The sequence below is a fragment of the Eptatretus burgeri genome, chromosome 2 (genome assembly GCF_056783735.1).
Source record: "Eptatretus burgeri isolate ZD-2024b chromosome 2, Ebu_testis_v1, whole genome shotgun sequence".
Lineage (NCBI taxonomy): Eukaryota > Metazoa > Chordata > Myxini > Myxiniformes > Myxinidae > Eptatretus > Eptatretus burgeri.
This window is the reverse complement of record NC_140962.1, coordinates 90,486,041-90,501,781: the sequence shown is the minus strand read 5'-3', so window position 1 is coordinate 90,501,781 and position 15,741 is coordinate 90,486,041. Positions and strand designations below refer to the sequence as shown.

Genomic DNA, 15,741 nt, shown 5'->3' with positions numbered 1-15,741 from the left:
TTACCGAAATGAAGGTGGATACTTTGAGCCCACCCTGGGTGGACTCCATTCCACATTCTGAAACCCACATATGTGGATACTAAAAAAATTGACTCGGTAATTTAGAAAATACATTAAGACCGCAAACGGCTCAGAAATCGGGTGTTGTCAAATATATTTTGCTTTGAGACTCACAAAGAGAAACATTTAACCTTTGTAAAGGAAATCCGAGAACTAAATGCTTTAGAAACAGGCGCGAGGACAAAGGAAAACCTGTAAGAACCTCCATAAGATACAGGATGAAACTTTGCCACCATGGCACCTGTAACAGGTATGGCATGTCCACACACCCACGGAGAGTCCGTACAGATCCAAATCTACCCATGTGTACCACGTCCGTGTGTGCTGTATATGTACTTCTACCTTGTAGTAACTGTCGACTGCACATCCCGTTCAGGACATGAACTGCACTGTACAGCTCGGTAAGTGGCTTCAGCACTTGAGCACTCCAACGGAACGCCTGGCTTGGCAAGCGATCACCAATTGCCCTCAATACAACGAGGCACCGGGAAACGCCCGTGCAATGTCCGAATTGGACAAATCAACACTTTTTGGGTGAGTCGGAACTGCTGATACTTTCAAATCTGGAGCTTTTCTCAGATATTCACAACCAATTTTCACACTTGCACTTCCTTGGAGTTTTCATAGTATGCATTCAAAGTTTCAGGCCGCTCGGTTTTATAGTTATGGAGGACACACACACACACACACACACACACACACACACACACACACACACACACACACACACACACACACACACACACACACACACACACACACACACACACACACACACACACACACACACACACACACACACACACACACACACACACACATTGCTGTGCGTGCGTGCGTGCTAAAAAAAGAGAGCCACGTGTGCGTGTCACCATTTTTCTCAGAGATGGTTGAACACATCTTCATCAAACTTTCAGGGGTTTGTCATTTCCTATTGTGTGCTGCTGTCTTTGGCTGCTGGTAGCATCATTGGTTATGGGCGTGGCTATGCCGCTGATGCGGTGCCCCGATTACCAGTATACTGCTACTCATTTCGCCGACCTCAGAAGGATGACAGGCTGAATCAACCCCCTGGTGTTAATTCAATGGGTTGGGGCTCGAACTCAGGACCCGAGGATCCCAAGCCACCACCCTAACCGCTAAGCCAACACCACACTGGTTTCTCAAACTCAGGACCCGAGGATCCCAAGCCACCACCCTAACCGCTAAGCCAACACCACACTGGTTTGTCAGTGAGTGCCAGGGAGTGTTTTTAGGCAAAACAAAATATCAAAAACTTTGAAATAAAAGGTTCTTTTTTTCGATTTTTTTTGTTGTTAAATAATCCATCTGTTGTGCCAAAGCCTTTTTAATTAATGAGAGTTATATTTAAGTCCAAATACGTATAAATAAATACAAAACAATTACCAGACTTTTAAATATAAATAAACTTCTTCCAGAAGCAAAGTTAGCAGTACATCTTCTTCTTCGTCCTGAGTGTCACCATATTTATATATCGGGGTCAAACAACCCAGAAACATCAACAATACATTCATGATCATCTATTCGACGAATAACATCAAATTCCATTTCTAAGGTAACACTTTTACAATGCCTCTTAGTCAATAATCTGCAGGGTGTTTACAAAATCCAGTTACCCCTCTGCAGAACCTGATTCATATTTACATGCATGCACATTTACATGCAGAGTTTGTGTCTGTGGGTGGGTCATAATCCCCACCCATTCTACAGGCCACACCTTCCAATCTCTTCCCCAGCATCACAAGCACTACCCATTAGCCAGGCCACACCTTTCCCTCCAGCCACCCAGAAATCACCGCCATATTTTTCGCTTCGCATCGCTCAGATTGTTTAAAGGCCTCTGATGTACATTCGAAGACTGAACAATGCGTCTTCTATTTTTAAATAAAGGTACCATTTTGAGGAAACAAAGGCACATTTTGATTGCAATTCAAACGAGGTAATGCATGTTTTGTTTGCAGTGATGGCAGCAGCGGTCTTATATACACCGCCCGATGAAGGTACGTTCTCAGAATGCAGAGGAAGAAAATGGTGGTCTTTCATTAAAAAAAAAAAACACGTTTGGTTTTCACCTGACTTTTCAAGGCTTATAAACAAACAGATGGACATGTAATTCACATTTTATTCAAAGTAAATAAACATTAAAATTGGTTCGTTATCAACGATTTCAAATGGAGTGCTTGCTTCAGTTCTTAAGCCACTTGGTGAGCACTCGACAAGAAACTTGGTAACTGAACACACTCCAGATTCATTGCAAGTTGGAGGCGATGAGGCAAGTTCGAGGTTGGAAGGCATCAAAGGCAGTTTTATTTTAATTTTTCCCAAACGTGGTTAAAAAAACACCTTGCAAAATTCCTTTGTGGGAGGAGGGAGAGGAAGGGTGGAGGTTGGAGGAGGGAAGGGAAGGGGTGGGGTGGAGGAGGCAGGGGGAGGGTGGGATGGGAGTCCAGAGGGATTGGGGGGGTGGGAGAAGGGAGGAGGGATCCCGGCATTAGCCGGAGTGGATCTTCGTCAAACGTTTAAAGGTTAATCAGTGAGAAGTTCATCAGAGAGAAAAAGAAGATGGCATATTTTTGAATGAATTGTACCCCCTCCTTCGGGTAGTGGCTCTATGCCATACATATTTGCGTTGAGAGAATTTGGGCGATTCCACCATCCTGAACATTCAGGAGTATGATTTTTTTTTTACCCACTAAAACCTCCAAGTACAACCAGCAATTTTCAACTCATTCCTTCCAGCGGTTCAGGAATGCGTTCAAGTCGAACATAAACACAATGAAACACACACTTCTCAAACTTATAGTTGACGTGTACAGATGCAAATATATTAGTTTCAGCCACTTTCAAACTAAAACATGTACAACGGCATAATTTAAAGGGCTTGACGTTTTATAAGGTATTTGAAACAGCAATTTGCAGGAACAAACAAACTGCCGTATATAGTTAGTTGGCAGTCTCAACACACTTTCTTTCCAAGGCCATTGCACATTTGCCAACAGAGTGTAAGTGTATGGATGCTCTGTGTTATTTGCAAAAAAAACACTTGAGAACAATATTATAATTACATCCAGAAATGTTACATTGCATATGCAGTAAACATTAAGATTAATCAACATGAAGTTGATTCCTGCTCCTATTTTTCCCAAATGAAAGTTATTTAAATAATATGTATGGTATCAATGTACCGACAGTGCTTCCCAGAACCACCCCATACCCCTTTCCTGACCTCTCCCTCATTTCCTTTCTCCTATGTTATATGTGTGGTTGCCAGGATAACTTCAGAGATATGCACAATCGCCTTTTAGTTGTTTAGCTTGGGTTATTGAATCTCGGCCCAGCTATAAACTGTCACCCTGGTGTTTTGCATGGAAGATTATACCTCAATGGGTGTGCCACCCCTCGGTAGGACGTTAACCTGGAAGATCCGCCCGACGTTGGTGAAGATTACTGATACTGATCCCACGTTGTTTTTCGTGAAGACTGGACGAGTTATTGTCGGAATCATCAACAAATTAGAGTGGATAACCTCCGAGCACAGGCCTTGCCAAGACAGCTTCAGCAGCACCAACGTCCTGTAAAAAGGGTATGGTACTTCAACCATGAAGACAATGATGACGATAATGTTTTATGTAGACAATATGAAGGTACTGCATTATTCCTGTGAAATTAAATGTTTATCGAACTTTCATTCCCCCATAAAAGAGATTTGATCTAACATGTAGTGACGTTCCTGTTACACAACAATGCTGTACTGGCATATGTGCTGACATAACACAGCTAAAAGTCTGTACAGTGGGAGGGAGTGTTTTGGATCACAAATTTGTTGCCAAAAAATGAGGCCATGCTAAAATAAAACAGTCGGTCGAAAACATATTTGGCTCAACCAAAAGACGTTTTGGGAGGGTCATGTGCTCACTTGGTGTAGTGTGTTTTTCGCTGGATCAGTCAATCCTCGTTTCATGAAGTCGTTAAATTTCTGGGTGCACAATCTGGCAAATGAGATGGATAAGAAATGACAGGTCCTTGGTAGCAGTCACGATTTTTGAGCTTGTTTCGAGACGTACACTGATGTTGAGTTCAAGAGTACAGTCGAATTCTACTTTGCTTTTTGTTTCTGTTGAAATATTTGGAATAATGTACCTGAGACTGTTACTTGAGCTGTTCGCAGTAGACCCTTGAGGAAGCCATTCAATTAGAGGATGTACAATTATATACTCTTTATTGAGAGGGGAACAGTGTCACAGCACTATCTCATATTCATGCTGAACATTGCTGAGATCAGGACTGGCAGCTGTAGCAAACTTATCAGACAGTTCGCAATCTTTGTCATTGATCAACCCAGACATCGAAACATGAAATGGTGGCAGAGGTGAACGTTTCACGATCCCATGGACTGCCAATTTGCTATTCTGACGTCTTGCCGGTGTTTCTTTTGTGGCGACCATCATGGCTGCCAATCATGTGCCATTCATAGACTGGAATGTTCTGAACCCGGTCAGCGCTTTTCCATTGTTTCAAAAACGTTTGGAGTTGTACTTCACTGTGAAGGACATTTCTGCCATGAACAAAGTCTCACACATCCTGCAGGTAGGGGAACGTGGCCTTTAAAAGTACAACTCAAAGAATGATGTGTAGAAGGATCCGGACAACAAAGTTAACCGATTCATTGAAGAATTGGAACATGCGGACAACTTTTGTGCATCACAGCTGAAGCTATAACGGAAATTGGTAGAGCGCATAGCTCCACCACGCTGAACAGTTTACGTTTTGTATCCCACTGATCGGCCAGATCTGCATCCAAACCTTAAACAAAATCAAATCGGCTTGTTCTTCTCACCTACCTAAATCATCTACCAAGTTTTGCGATAATCCGTGCACAACCATTTGAAATATCATGCTCTATCATATAGTATTTGGCCCAATCTCCAATGAGGAAGAATCACTTAAAAAAATATTGGATCTGGATCTTCATCAAAATTGTCCACCTTTGGTGGCAGCGATAACTCCGCTATTATAAACAGAAACTTGGTGAGACATTGGATTCCTTCATCAGTCGCTTTAACCTGCTAGCAAAGAATTGTGACTTTTCTTAGAGTGAGGAGAATGAAACAATCGTTGAATAAATCATCGCCATTTAATAATGGGTGATTTGCACCCAAAACCCGAATATCCTCGAAAATTATTTAAAGCCAACTCGGCTATTTTGACTCGGTGATCATAGTGGTCTGAAAGACTCAAGAGAATAAGTGAGTTCATATAAAGTGGATGTAAAACGAAGAGGGGGAAGAACAGGAAGCCAGGTAAGCAATTATAGAATTACAAAAATAACTGGTGCATAGTGCATACTGAATTGAAATATGTGCCCCAAGGTTTTGTATGGATGGAAGGATGTTATTTATCTACTTTAAGGTCTCATGCATACCACAGAAGAAGACCAGGGAGAAAAAGACAAGCCAGGGAATGAAGCCACCAGAGGCAGGCAGGGACCGTGCTCAGGCAGGTTGGAAAGGAGGCCTGGCATAATGCTGGGGCTGCAGCTTTGGGTGGGAGAGGAGCGGATGGCATGATAATGGGAGGTACTCATTCCACCTCGCCATTTGGTCAGCGACAGTGCCTATAAAAAGTCTACACCCCCTTTTCAAAATTTTCACCTTTTGTTACCTTATAGCCTGGAATTAAATTGCATTAAATCAGACTTTTCCATCTAAACACCATCCCCACTGTGAAGCATGGTCATGGCAGCATCATGTTACAGGGATGTTCTCATCAGCAGGGATTGGGGCACTTGCCAGGGTGGAAGGGAAAATGGATGGAGCATAATACAGAAAAATCCGAGAGGAAAATCTGCTGCCATCTGTAAGAAAGCTGAAATTGGGACAGAAGTTCAACTTTCAGCATGGCAATGACCCAAAGCACACAGCCAAAGCTACACCGGAGTGGCTTAGGAACAAAAAGATAAATGTACTTGAGTGGCCCAGTCAGAGCCCGGACCTAAATCCCATCGAAAATCTGTGGCATGACTTGAACGTTGCTGTCCATAAACGCTCCCCACGCAACTTGATTGAGCTTGAACAATTTTGTGCAGAATAATGGGCAAATATTGCCGAATCAAGGTGTGCAAAGTTGGTAGAGACCCACCCCAACAGACTCACAGCTGCAATTGCTGTCAAAGGTGCTTCCACTGAGTATTAACTCAGGGGGATTTTTTTTTTTTTTTTTTTTTTTTTTTTTTTGTATACCTTGGTCGAGGCTCGTATGAGAGCTAACACACAACTCACAGCAAGGAGGCATGAGACAAGAGGGGTGGGAGTGGAAGGGACAAAACATTGGGGAACAGACACAGGTGAACTGTGGAAGGGAGAGGGATGGGGATGGGACGGGGAACATGGCGAGGAGAAGATGGACATTACAGGGACTTTCAGGAAGGAAAGCAGGAGAATTGAAGGAAGTGGGCATGGGTGGATTATCGGGGTAGAAAAGATCGAGGATTTGGATGGGGGAAGATAAGAGGTGGTGGTGAACAGCTGTTTTGAAAGCCTGGAGGGAAGAATGGGAAAGAATAGAGTGAGGAAGTTTATTCCAAAGGCGGGAAAAAAGAGGAATGAAAGAGTGAAGATGAGCAGTGATTCGTGATTTTGGTAGTTTTACCAGAAGGGGGTTGTTGGCGGACCTTGAGCGCCCTGTGGAAATGTGGTTGGGACAAATCGCAGAGAGAGCAGGGGGGCAAGGCTGGAGAGGAGTCGGTAGAAGACAGAAAGACCACCGACCAACCTGCGGTGATTGAGTGAGAGGCCCAAAGACTCAGCTTCATTGCGGGAGATGCCAATGATCTTAAAAGCCCTGGTTTCGACAGCGTGAAGTCGAGAAAGGTGGGAGGCAGGAGCACCAGCCCAGAGGGGAGAGCAGTACTCCATCAGGCTACGGACAAAAGCTTTGTAAGTAGTCAGGAGCTCAAGAGGGCCGAGGAAGGACTTTGCACGACGGAGGATTCCCAGTCGGCGACTGGCTTTTGAGGCAAGGTTGGAAATGTGACTTTCCCAGGAAAGGTCATGGCAGATAGTGAGACCCAGAAGCTTGAAAGAAAAGACTTCTTCCAGAGGATTGTTGAGAAAGTGGATGGGGGGTTTTGTAAACGGTCCTTTCGAAGAGACATAGTGAGAGTGTGAGATTTGTGTGGATTGAAAGACATGTTCCACGTGTTGGACCAGTTTGTGATTTTATCCAGATCTGCAGTGAGCGAAGAAGCTGCTGCTTGCCGGTCTGAGGGATGACAGATGGTACGGCAGAGGGTGGAGTCATCGGCAAAGAGAAATAGAGGATTTTCCAGAGAGTCCGAGAGATCATTGATGAAAACCAGAAAAAGAACAGGGCCCAGAACGCTACCTTGAGGAACTCCAGCCTGCACAGGAAGAGGGGATGAAAGAACTCCATTTAGGGCCACACGTTGACTGCGACAGGAGAGGAAGTCTGCGAGCCATGAGTGGAGATGGCCTTGAATACCATGGGAAGAGAGTTTGGTGAGTAGGGCAGGGTGCCAGACTGTGTCAAAAGCACGTGATATGTCCAGGGATACGGCTCGGATTTCCTGTCTGGCATTGAGGACCTCCATCCATTGATGGGAGAGCAGTAGCAGCATATCCAGGGTAGAGTGACCTGGTCTGAAACCAAATTGATGATTGGAAATCAAGCCATTGGAGAAGAGGAAGGATTTCATGTCTGAAGCAATGATGGATTCCATAACCTTGCTGATGATTGGGAGAAGGCTGATTGGTCTGTAGTTACAGGGATCTGTTTTTGCACCTTTTTATGCAGGGCAGTGATGTTAGCAGATTTCCAAGCAGATGGCAGATGACCTTGGGAAAATGAGAGGGTGAATAGAACAGAGAGAGGGTGAGCAAGAGCAGAAGAGCAGGCTTTGAGGACACGTGGGCTGATGCCGTCTGGACCGGTTGCAGAATCTGACTCGAGGTTTGAAAGCAAGCTCTCCACCTTGTCAGGAGAAAAGGATACAGAGTCCAGGGACAGTTGGGTGCGACTGGGTAAAGTGGGTAGAGATAGTGATGGGTTTGGGACACAAGATTTAGCTGCAAACACCGAGTTTAGACATTCAGCTTTATCACGTGTGGAATCAGCAGTGCGGCCATTTGAGGTAAGGGAGGGGATGGAGGGGGAACATACACCAGAAACAGATTTGATTAAACGCCACCAGGATTTTGAGGAGGGAGAGAGGTCTGAGAGTTCAGACTTGAGATGAGAAAGATGTTGTTTTCTGGCTCTCCTGAGGGTAGATACACACTTGTTCCGAGCTTTGTGGAAAGAACTGAGATTGCCCTCAGTTGGGTTTGCTTTCCATGAGGCAAAGGCAAGTTGTTTCAGGACAACTGCCTCGCCACAAGCTTCAGTAAACCAAGGGCGGGAGGAAGGGTAAGACAACTGAACACGAGAGGGGATAAATCTGTGCATGAGGGAGAGCAAGTTTCTTTGAAAGAATTCCCAGGATGAGTTGATGTTTGAGAAAGTAGTGATAGGAAACCAGTCTGTAAGTTTGATGGCTGCTCGGAGACCCTGCCAGTCGGCTTGAGTGAAATGCCAGACTCGACGGCGGTGAGGTGGTTCTCTGATGACAGCCAGAGAGATGTCCACTTTAACAAGGACGTGGTCAGAAGAACCAATTGGAGCGAAGGAAGAGCAGCAGATATTGTCAGGGAAATTTGTCAAAATCAGATCCAGAAGAGATGGAGTACCATTGGTTGAGATCCGGGTCGGGAAGTTGACCGATTGAGTCAGTCCCAATGAGTCACAGAAAGCTTTTGCTGACGTCCCATGGCAGGTGAGAGAGGTACCCACACCTAGCCAACTGGCGTGATGACAATTGAAGTCGCCACATAAGAGGAAGAGAGAGTTTGGATGAGAAGATAGAAGATGGTCCATGTTTTCGGAGAGTGAGGTGTAGATGGAGTCATCACTGTTCGGTGGACGGTACAGTACACATATAAACATGAGGTGGGAGTGGAGGGGAAGCCGAAGCCAGAGGTATTCCTGGGGGTGTGGGGGAGTGAGAGCAGTGCAGGGAGAGTGAGGAATAGAGTCTTTGATGAAGAGAGCAACACCTCCACCAGGACGAGGCTCAGGTCTGTCATACCGTAAGAGGGAGTAACCAGGGAGAGATACTTGGGAGTCAGACACGTCTTGGGAGAGGAAAGTTTCTGTTAGGCAGATAATGTCTGGTTTGTCAGTGGCAACCTGCATGGAAAGATCTGAAAGGTTTGAGCGAAGGCCCCGGATATTTGAGGTCCACACTTTTAATGAAGAGGTAGGGGAGGAGGCTTTGGGTGCAGGAGGGGGGGGGGGGGGGGGAGGGTAGGACGAGGGGCGAGGGGGGGAGGTAAGGAGGGTTGCTGAAGGAGTGTGGGGTATTGCAGAATAGCGAGGGGAGGGGGCCGAATGAGGAGGAGAAAAGGCTCTGTGGTGCTGGGAGAGAGGGGGGACAAGAGACAAGGAAGATGGCAGTTGAGGATTTGAGGAGGTGGAGTGAAGAGATGGAGGTGAGAGGGCAGTGGAGGGAGGCAGGTTGGTGGATGAGAGGGGGGCAACTTAGAGAAGGAAGAGTGAGGGGGATGAAAGGTGGGAGAAAGGTGAGGGGGAATTTTTGAAAAGGTGAGAGGTATGCTTGGAGGTAGAAGAGTGGAATGGTTGCTTTGTGAGTGAGAGTGATGGGTGAGGGGCGTGAGCTGGCACTGTAGGTGGAAACAAAGAATGGTTGATGGAAAGCGAGCATCCATGGCAAACTGTGGTTTTTAAAAGTTTTAGGTCAGAGATGCGATTTAACACAATTCTTGATGGATGCAATGAAGGCGAATTCAGAGCATGGAGAGAAGAAGCGCTGTAATAGTTGGAATTTTTAGGCAAGGAATGAAGGAGAGGTCGAAATGAGAGCAGTCTGTTAAAATAGCAGAAGAGAAGTGCATTGTGAAACAGTAAAGAGTACCACATGTGTGAGAGAGGAAGATGAAGCATTATAAGATCGTTTTTGTTGTTAATATTAATGTATGAGAGAGTTCAACAGATTAGGTCATGGAAGTGTAAAAAAAAAAAGAAATCGAGGAAGACGAGGAGGAAGTTAAGAGGAAGAAGAAGTAGCAGAATCGGGAGAAGGTGAGCGTGTTGTTGTTATTGTTGGGTTTTTTTTTTATTTTTTTTATTTTTATTTTTTTGAGATAAGAAAGAGATTAGTTGGGAGAATGGGGGATGTTTGGAAAGTGGGGAGGATGAAAATTGAAGGTAATGGGGAGGATAGAAATTGAAGGTAATGGGGAGAAAAAACAAACAAACAAACAAAAAAAAACGATCGAACACCGAGTGGAACCGGTAGGCCTCAAACCTAGGACTAGGCCTCAAACCTAGGACTAGGCCTCAAACACCAAGTAAGAACGTCGACAAAAATACTCACAAAATAGCACGATTTTTGAAACAAAACCGAACTAGGAACACACATTAACATGTAGGTGAGAAAATTAAACAGTTAAAACGGGACAAATAACAACCGGAACTTAACTTTGAGAATGTCAGCAGGGAGCCCCGAAGGAGACCTCTTGCCGCTCAAAACCGGAACCGGAAGTCCAATCTGATGGACACTTATCCAATGGACACTGATGGACATCCATCTGATGGATGGACACTTATCCAACCAAGATATTCAAATTTTTTTTAATTTTAATTAATTTTCTGAAATTTGTAGAATTTGTTTTTCACTTGGAAGTTGTGGGTTATAATGTGTAAATAAAGGTGGAAAAAGTCTGATTTCATGCAATTTAATTCCAGACTATAAGGCATCAAAAGGTGAAAATTTTGAAAGGGGGTGTAGACTTTCCATTGGCACCATATGTGTACGAACTGAGTACCCACCCTATGGGCAATCTTGCTCAAAGCATGCAACACATTCTTCTGACACATACCTTTATTTGGGCAGTCTAGAAGCAACTGACATCACTGTATAGGCAAAAAAAAACAAAAAAACAGTTTACGTACTTGAAGCAAAAATATACCTTCTGCTTATAATTCAAAACACTTCATTGCACTGGAAAATGTGGGGACAGGAATACTGTAATGTAAATGGTGGAGACTTGTAATACCCTCTCCCACCTTGAGGTGGCGCTACACAATATGCATTTACATGGAGAATTTGTGTCCTCCCTCCCCACCCTCACCGGCACCGGCAGAGATAAAAACACACCTATACATTAATTGTGGTCATGCTGATTCTATGGAGGAAGTCTGGATGTAATTGGCTCAGAACTGAAGGAGGAGAGGCATGACAAACCCACAAGCACACAAACACTGGTCCCTGAATTAGAGTAAGGATACTCACGTGGATTGGCTTGCTATGCTCGCCTCACCACACGTCACTCTAGTGGGACAAACACCGCCACATAATTCAAAACACCTCACCACCACATGATTAAAACTTCCCCAACACGTAACCGCCATGTTATTAAAAACACCTCACCACCACATTATTAAAACCTCCCTAACACGTAACCGCCACGTTAATATGGAATAGGCAAAGCCGAGAAGCGAACGTAGAATTCTTCTTACATTCATTTCTGACTTTACATAAAACTTGTTCACAACTGTATACTTGCCAACTCAACCGTGGTACGTGTAAGCGGCGCACAGCTGATGATTTTGACGCAATTTCCGGTTACTTCGGCCTAGATTCGGGATCAGCGATCAAATAATGTAAATCACGATGAAAAAATATTTTTTGATGATGCGGGAGATATCTTTATTAAAATTAACTTCGGGAAAAAATAATTGAATAAATAAATAAATAAACGATCACTTCTAGTCAAGAATAAAAGAAATTAAAAGTTCCGGAAAGAGTTTCAAAATCACTCCCGGTAATGTTAAATACAAAATAAACACTTCCTGTCATGAAAAAAATAACTTTCGGAAGTATAAAATTAACTTTGGGAAAAAAAATAATTGAATAAATAAATAAACACTTCCGGTCATGATCTCCCGGCATGAATCATTCCCCATGAGAAAAACCGGAAACAAAAAATAACCAGAAACAAAACAAAAACGGAAGCGAAAGGGTCATAGGCAACGACACGGATTCTCAATTGGCAGGGTATTGTGTTGTTTTTGTTGTTTTCTATTCTCTCATGTGCACGCGTTAAGTAATATTCACAAGATAGAAATAAAACTCAATCGTGTTTATACACCGCAGAGCGTTTAACAACAACCGGAAGCAAAAGGTCATAGCTAACGACACGGATTCCAAATAGCCAGGGGTATTGTGTTGTTGTTGTTGTTGTTGTTGTTGTTTCCTATTCTCTCACGTGCACGCGTTAAGTATGAAGCTCACTGTGTTCGCTTTAAAAACACCTCACCTCCAGATAATTCAAAACAACTCCCGCTGTAAAATTCAAAACATATTACCACACATCACAATGGAGACAGGCTTGCTTTAACTGCAGGATCAGTATGTGAGTTGCCTTGCTATCATGATTTCCACCAATCAGAAATCAAACATTTCTTTTGCAAATTCATTTGGAATAGTTGTGATATTACATTCATAAGCAATTGAAGGTGACGATTTAAGTTGAATTAAAAAAAAAAAAACTTTTGTCAAAAACGTTCAAAAAACCTACACTGAGGACATACACACAGGAGGGGTTGATGCAACCCAGAAGTTTGGTACGGTTTCACAAAACTTTGAGTGAGTAGTTTAGTGACAACCCAGGACAGACACCTCACCGAAGCCTCCATAATTTTTTGGTTTGTTCCCATTTTCAAAATTAAATGTCTCCTGTTCATCAATTAGACATTGATTTTTGAGGTGACCCAATGATGTGTGCTTGCGCAGGGCTCTACATCCATAGGAGATTGGAGGGCGTTTGTCACGCTCCACACATTTCGAGATACTAGTACGTGCCCGTAAAAAAAAAAAATAATAATAATAATAATAAATAAATAAACCACACAGGCCATTTCTTCACTCTCACGTGCCCGTACGTGCGTGACCCGGAAGTTCGATATTATTCGCAGTTACAATTATTCGCAATTTATTTTTAATACCCAATTATTCAATTAGCGCCAACGTATTTTACCTTTTCGCAATGTCGTGGCAAGGGAAAACAAAAAGAGAAGAGAAGAGAGAGAAAAAATTTACTTCCTGGTTTGGAGCATACCAGCACTCTGATGTTCCCGAAATTTATACACCGTCTAATATGAAAACCATCATAACTTGGGGCATTGTGTTTATCTATAAATGCGCACAAGAAATCGAGAAATTATTAGAATACACGAAGTCATCACTCTCCGGAAGCCCGTACGTTGTAACCCGTAATGGGGAACGCGGCTGAGCTTCCCTTCCCCATCGGCCACGCCCACGCAACAACGTGTCTTCCCATTGGTTTGGTAAATAAATGGCCATAACTTGGGAAGCACTTGTCCGATTAATATCAAACCTTGAAAAGGCACATCCTCAGGTCCCCTGCAATATACCTGGCAAGTTTCAATTAGATCGGACCAGAGGTTGTTGAGAAACAGCGGTCACAGACACACACACACACACATACACACACATACACACACACACACACACACACACACACACACACACACACACACACACACACACACACACACACACACACACACACACACACACACACACACACACACACACACACACACACAGCTGGAATTATATATATATATATATATATATATAAACATATAAATGTATATATATATATATATATATATATATATATATATATATATATATATATATATATATATATATATATATATATAAATATATATAAAGTTGAAAGTGTGTCTGTATGTCTGTGTGTTTGTCTGTGACCTATGCACGCGAAAAGTACTGGACTGATCCTCACCAAACTTCACATGCTGACAGAACATGTACGCGGGAGTGTCCCGATGTAAAAGAATTGTACTTCCGACTTCCAGTTTCCCAATTATGACGTCATCACCTGATTTCGTGATGTTAATTTTTCAAGTTCAGCCGATTGAGATGGGGCCAATGCCAAATGCAATACATCTAACAAATGATTTTAGTCTTTTGTTTGTCTGCACGTGCTAATCTCTTGAAAGGTGAAAGATAGGAGTTAACCACTGAAACAAAAAATGTCGGGATGGGCCTTGGGAAGGTTATAGGCTATGTGGCAAGGCTCCTCGGCCGGGGGTGGGGGGGGTGGGGGTTGGAGGGGGTGTGTTTCCCCCTCACCAACCCCCTTAGCCTATGACTGCCATGGCCCAATAGGGAACTGATACTGTGCTCGCGTCAGACATATGTATAGAAGATTAAATTCATTCAAAAAGAACCCGGGCAGCGCCGGGTGCATTCACCTCGTATACAATATATACATATATATATATATATATTCACACATAAATAAAAACATATATATATATATATATATATATATATATATATATATATATATATATATATATATATATATATATATATATATATATATATATATATATATATATATATAAACATATATACACAACCGGTCTAAAGTTTTAGAACACCCCCAAGAGTTTTCAGTTTATATATATATATATATATATATATATATATATATATATATATATATATATATATATATATATATATATATATATATATATATATATTTATACACACATACATACTCCACCGGTCAAAAGTTTGAGAACATCCGCATTTTTCCAGTTTTTATTGAAATGTAAGCAGTTTAATGTTTCAATGTACTCTGAAATTAAAGCGTGGAACAAATAAACAATTGTAGATAAAACAGAAATCATGGAATCGTTTTGTTAAACAAAATTCAATCTAAATTTTTGACTCATCAAAGTTGCCACCTTTTGCAGAAAAAAACAGGTGAACATACTCGTGGCATTCTTTCTGCAATGGAAATCAAATATTGTTCGGAAAGTTCTTCCCAACACTGTTGCAGAATTTCCCACAAACGTGTTGCACATTTAAGTTGCTTTGCTTTCACCCTTCTGTCCAGTTCCTCTCAAACCAGCTCGATGGGGTTTAAGTGTGGAGACTGTGCTGGCCATTCCAGCATTTGAAGCCTACCGTCTTGTTCTTTTCTTCTAAGGTAGTTCTGACATAGTCTGGAGATATGTTTTGGGTCGTTATCTTGCTGTAGGATGAACCCCTGACCAACTAGGCATAGACCAGAGGGTATTGCATGGCCCAACAAAATGCTGTGGTAGTCCTTTTGGTTCAGGGTGCCAGCCACTCTGTGCAAGTCGACGACTCTTTATCCAGAAAAAGAGCCCCAGATTATCACGCTTCCAACTCCATGTGTGACAGTTGGTGTCACACACTGAGGAACCATCCTTTCACCTCGTCAACGGCGTACAAAAACCCTGCGTGATGAACCGAAGATTTCAAATTTTGATTCATCGGTCCATAAGACCTTCTTCCAGTTTTCAGTAGTCCACTGGTGGTGCTTCATGGCCCAGGCAAGCCTCTTTTTCTTATTTTGCCATCTTGGCAATGGCTTTCTTACTGCCACTCGATCTGTCAAACCTACAGCTCGAAGTCTACTCTTCACAGTTGAAACTGAGACTTCCTTACTTCAACCAGTGTTAAGCTGTATTTGAAGCTGCTGTCCTGTG

At 42.8% G+C, this 15,741-nt stretch overlaps 1 protein-coding gene across 2 annotated transcripts in view; it reads right to left on the bottom strand.

Moving 5' to 3' along the window:
* Positions 1-2,202: 2,202 nt before the first annotated feature.
* LOC147032541 (uncharacterized) overlaps positions 2,203-15,741 on the bottom strand; it is a 38,062-nt gene continuing 24,523 nt past the window's right edge. For both annotated transcript variants that reach the window (XR_015055221.1, XM_085870276.1), the window contains exons 3-5: positions 11,450-11,488; positions 11,037-11,070; positions 2,203-3,653 (exon numbers count right to left, since the gene is read on the bottom strand). Coding sequence is in view for 1 of the 2 variants with exons in the window: in XM_085870276.1 (XP_085726402.1) it covers positions 11,052-11,070; positions 11,450-11,488 (58 nt within the window). In the remaining variant the exon portion in view is untranslated. The remainder of the gene's footprint in view (positions 3,654-11,036; positions 11,071-11,449; positions 11,489-15,741) is intronic.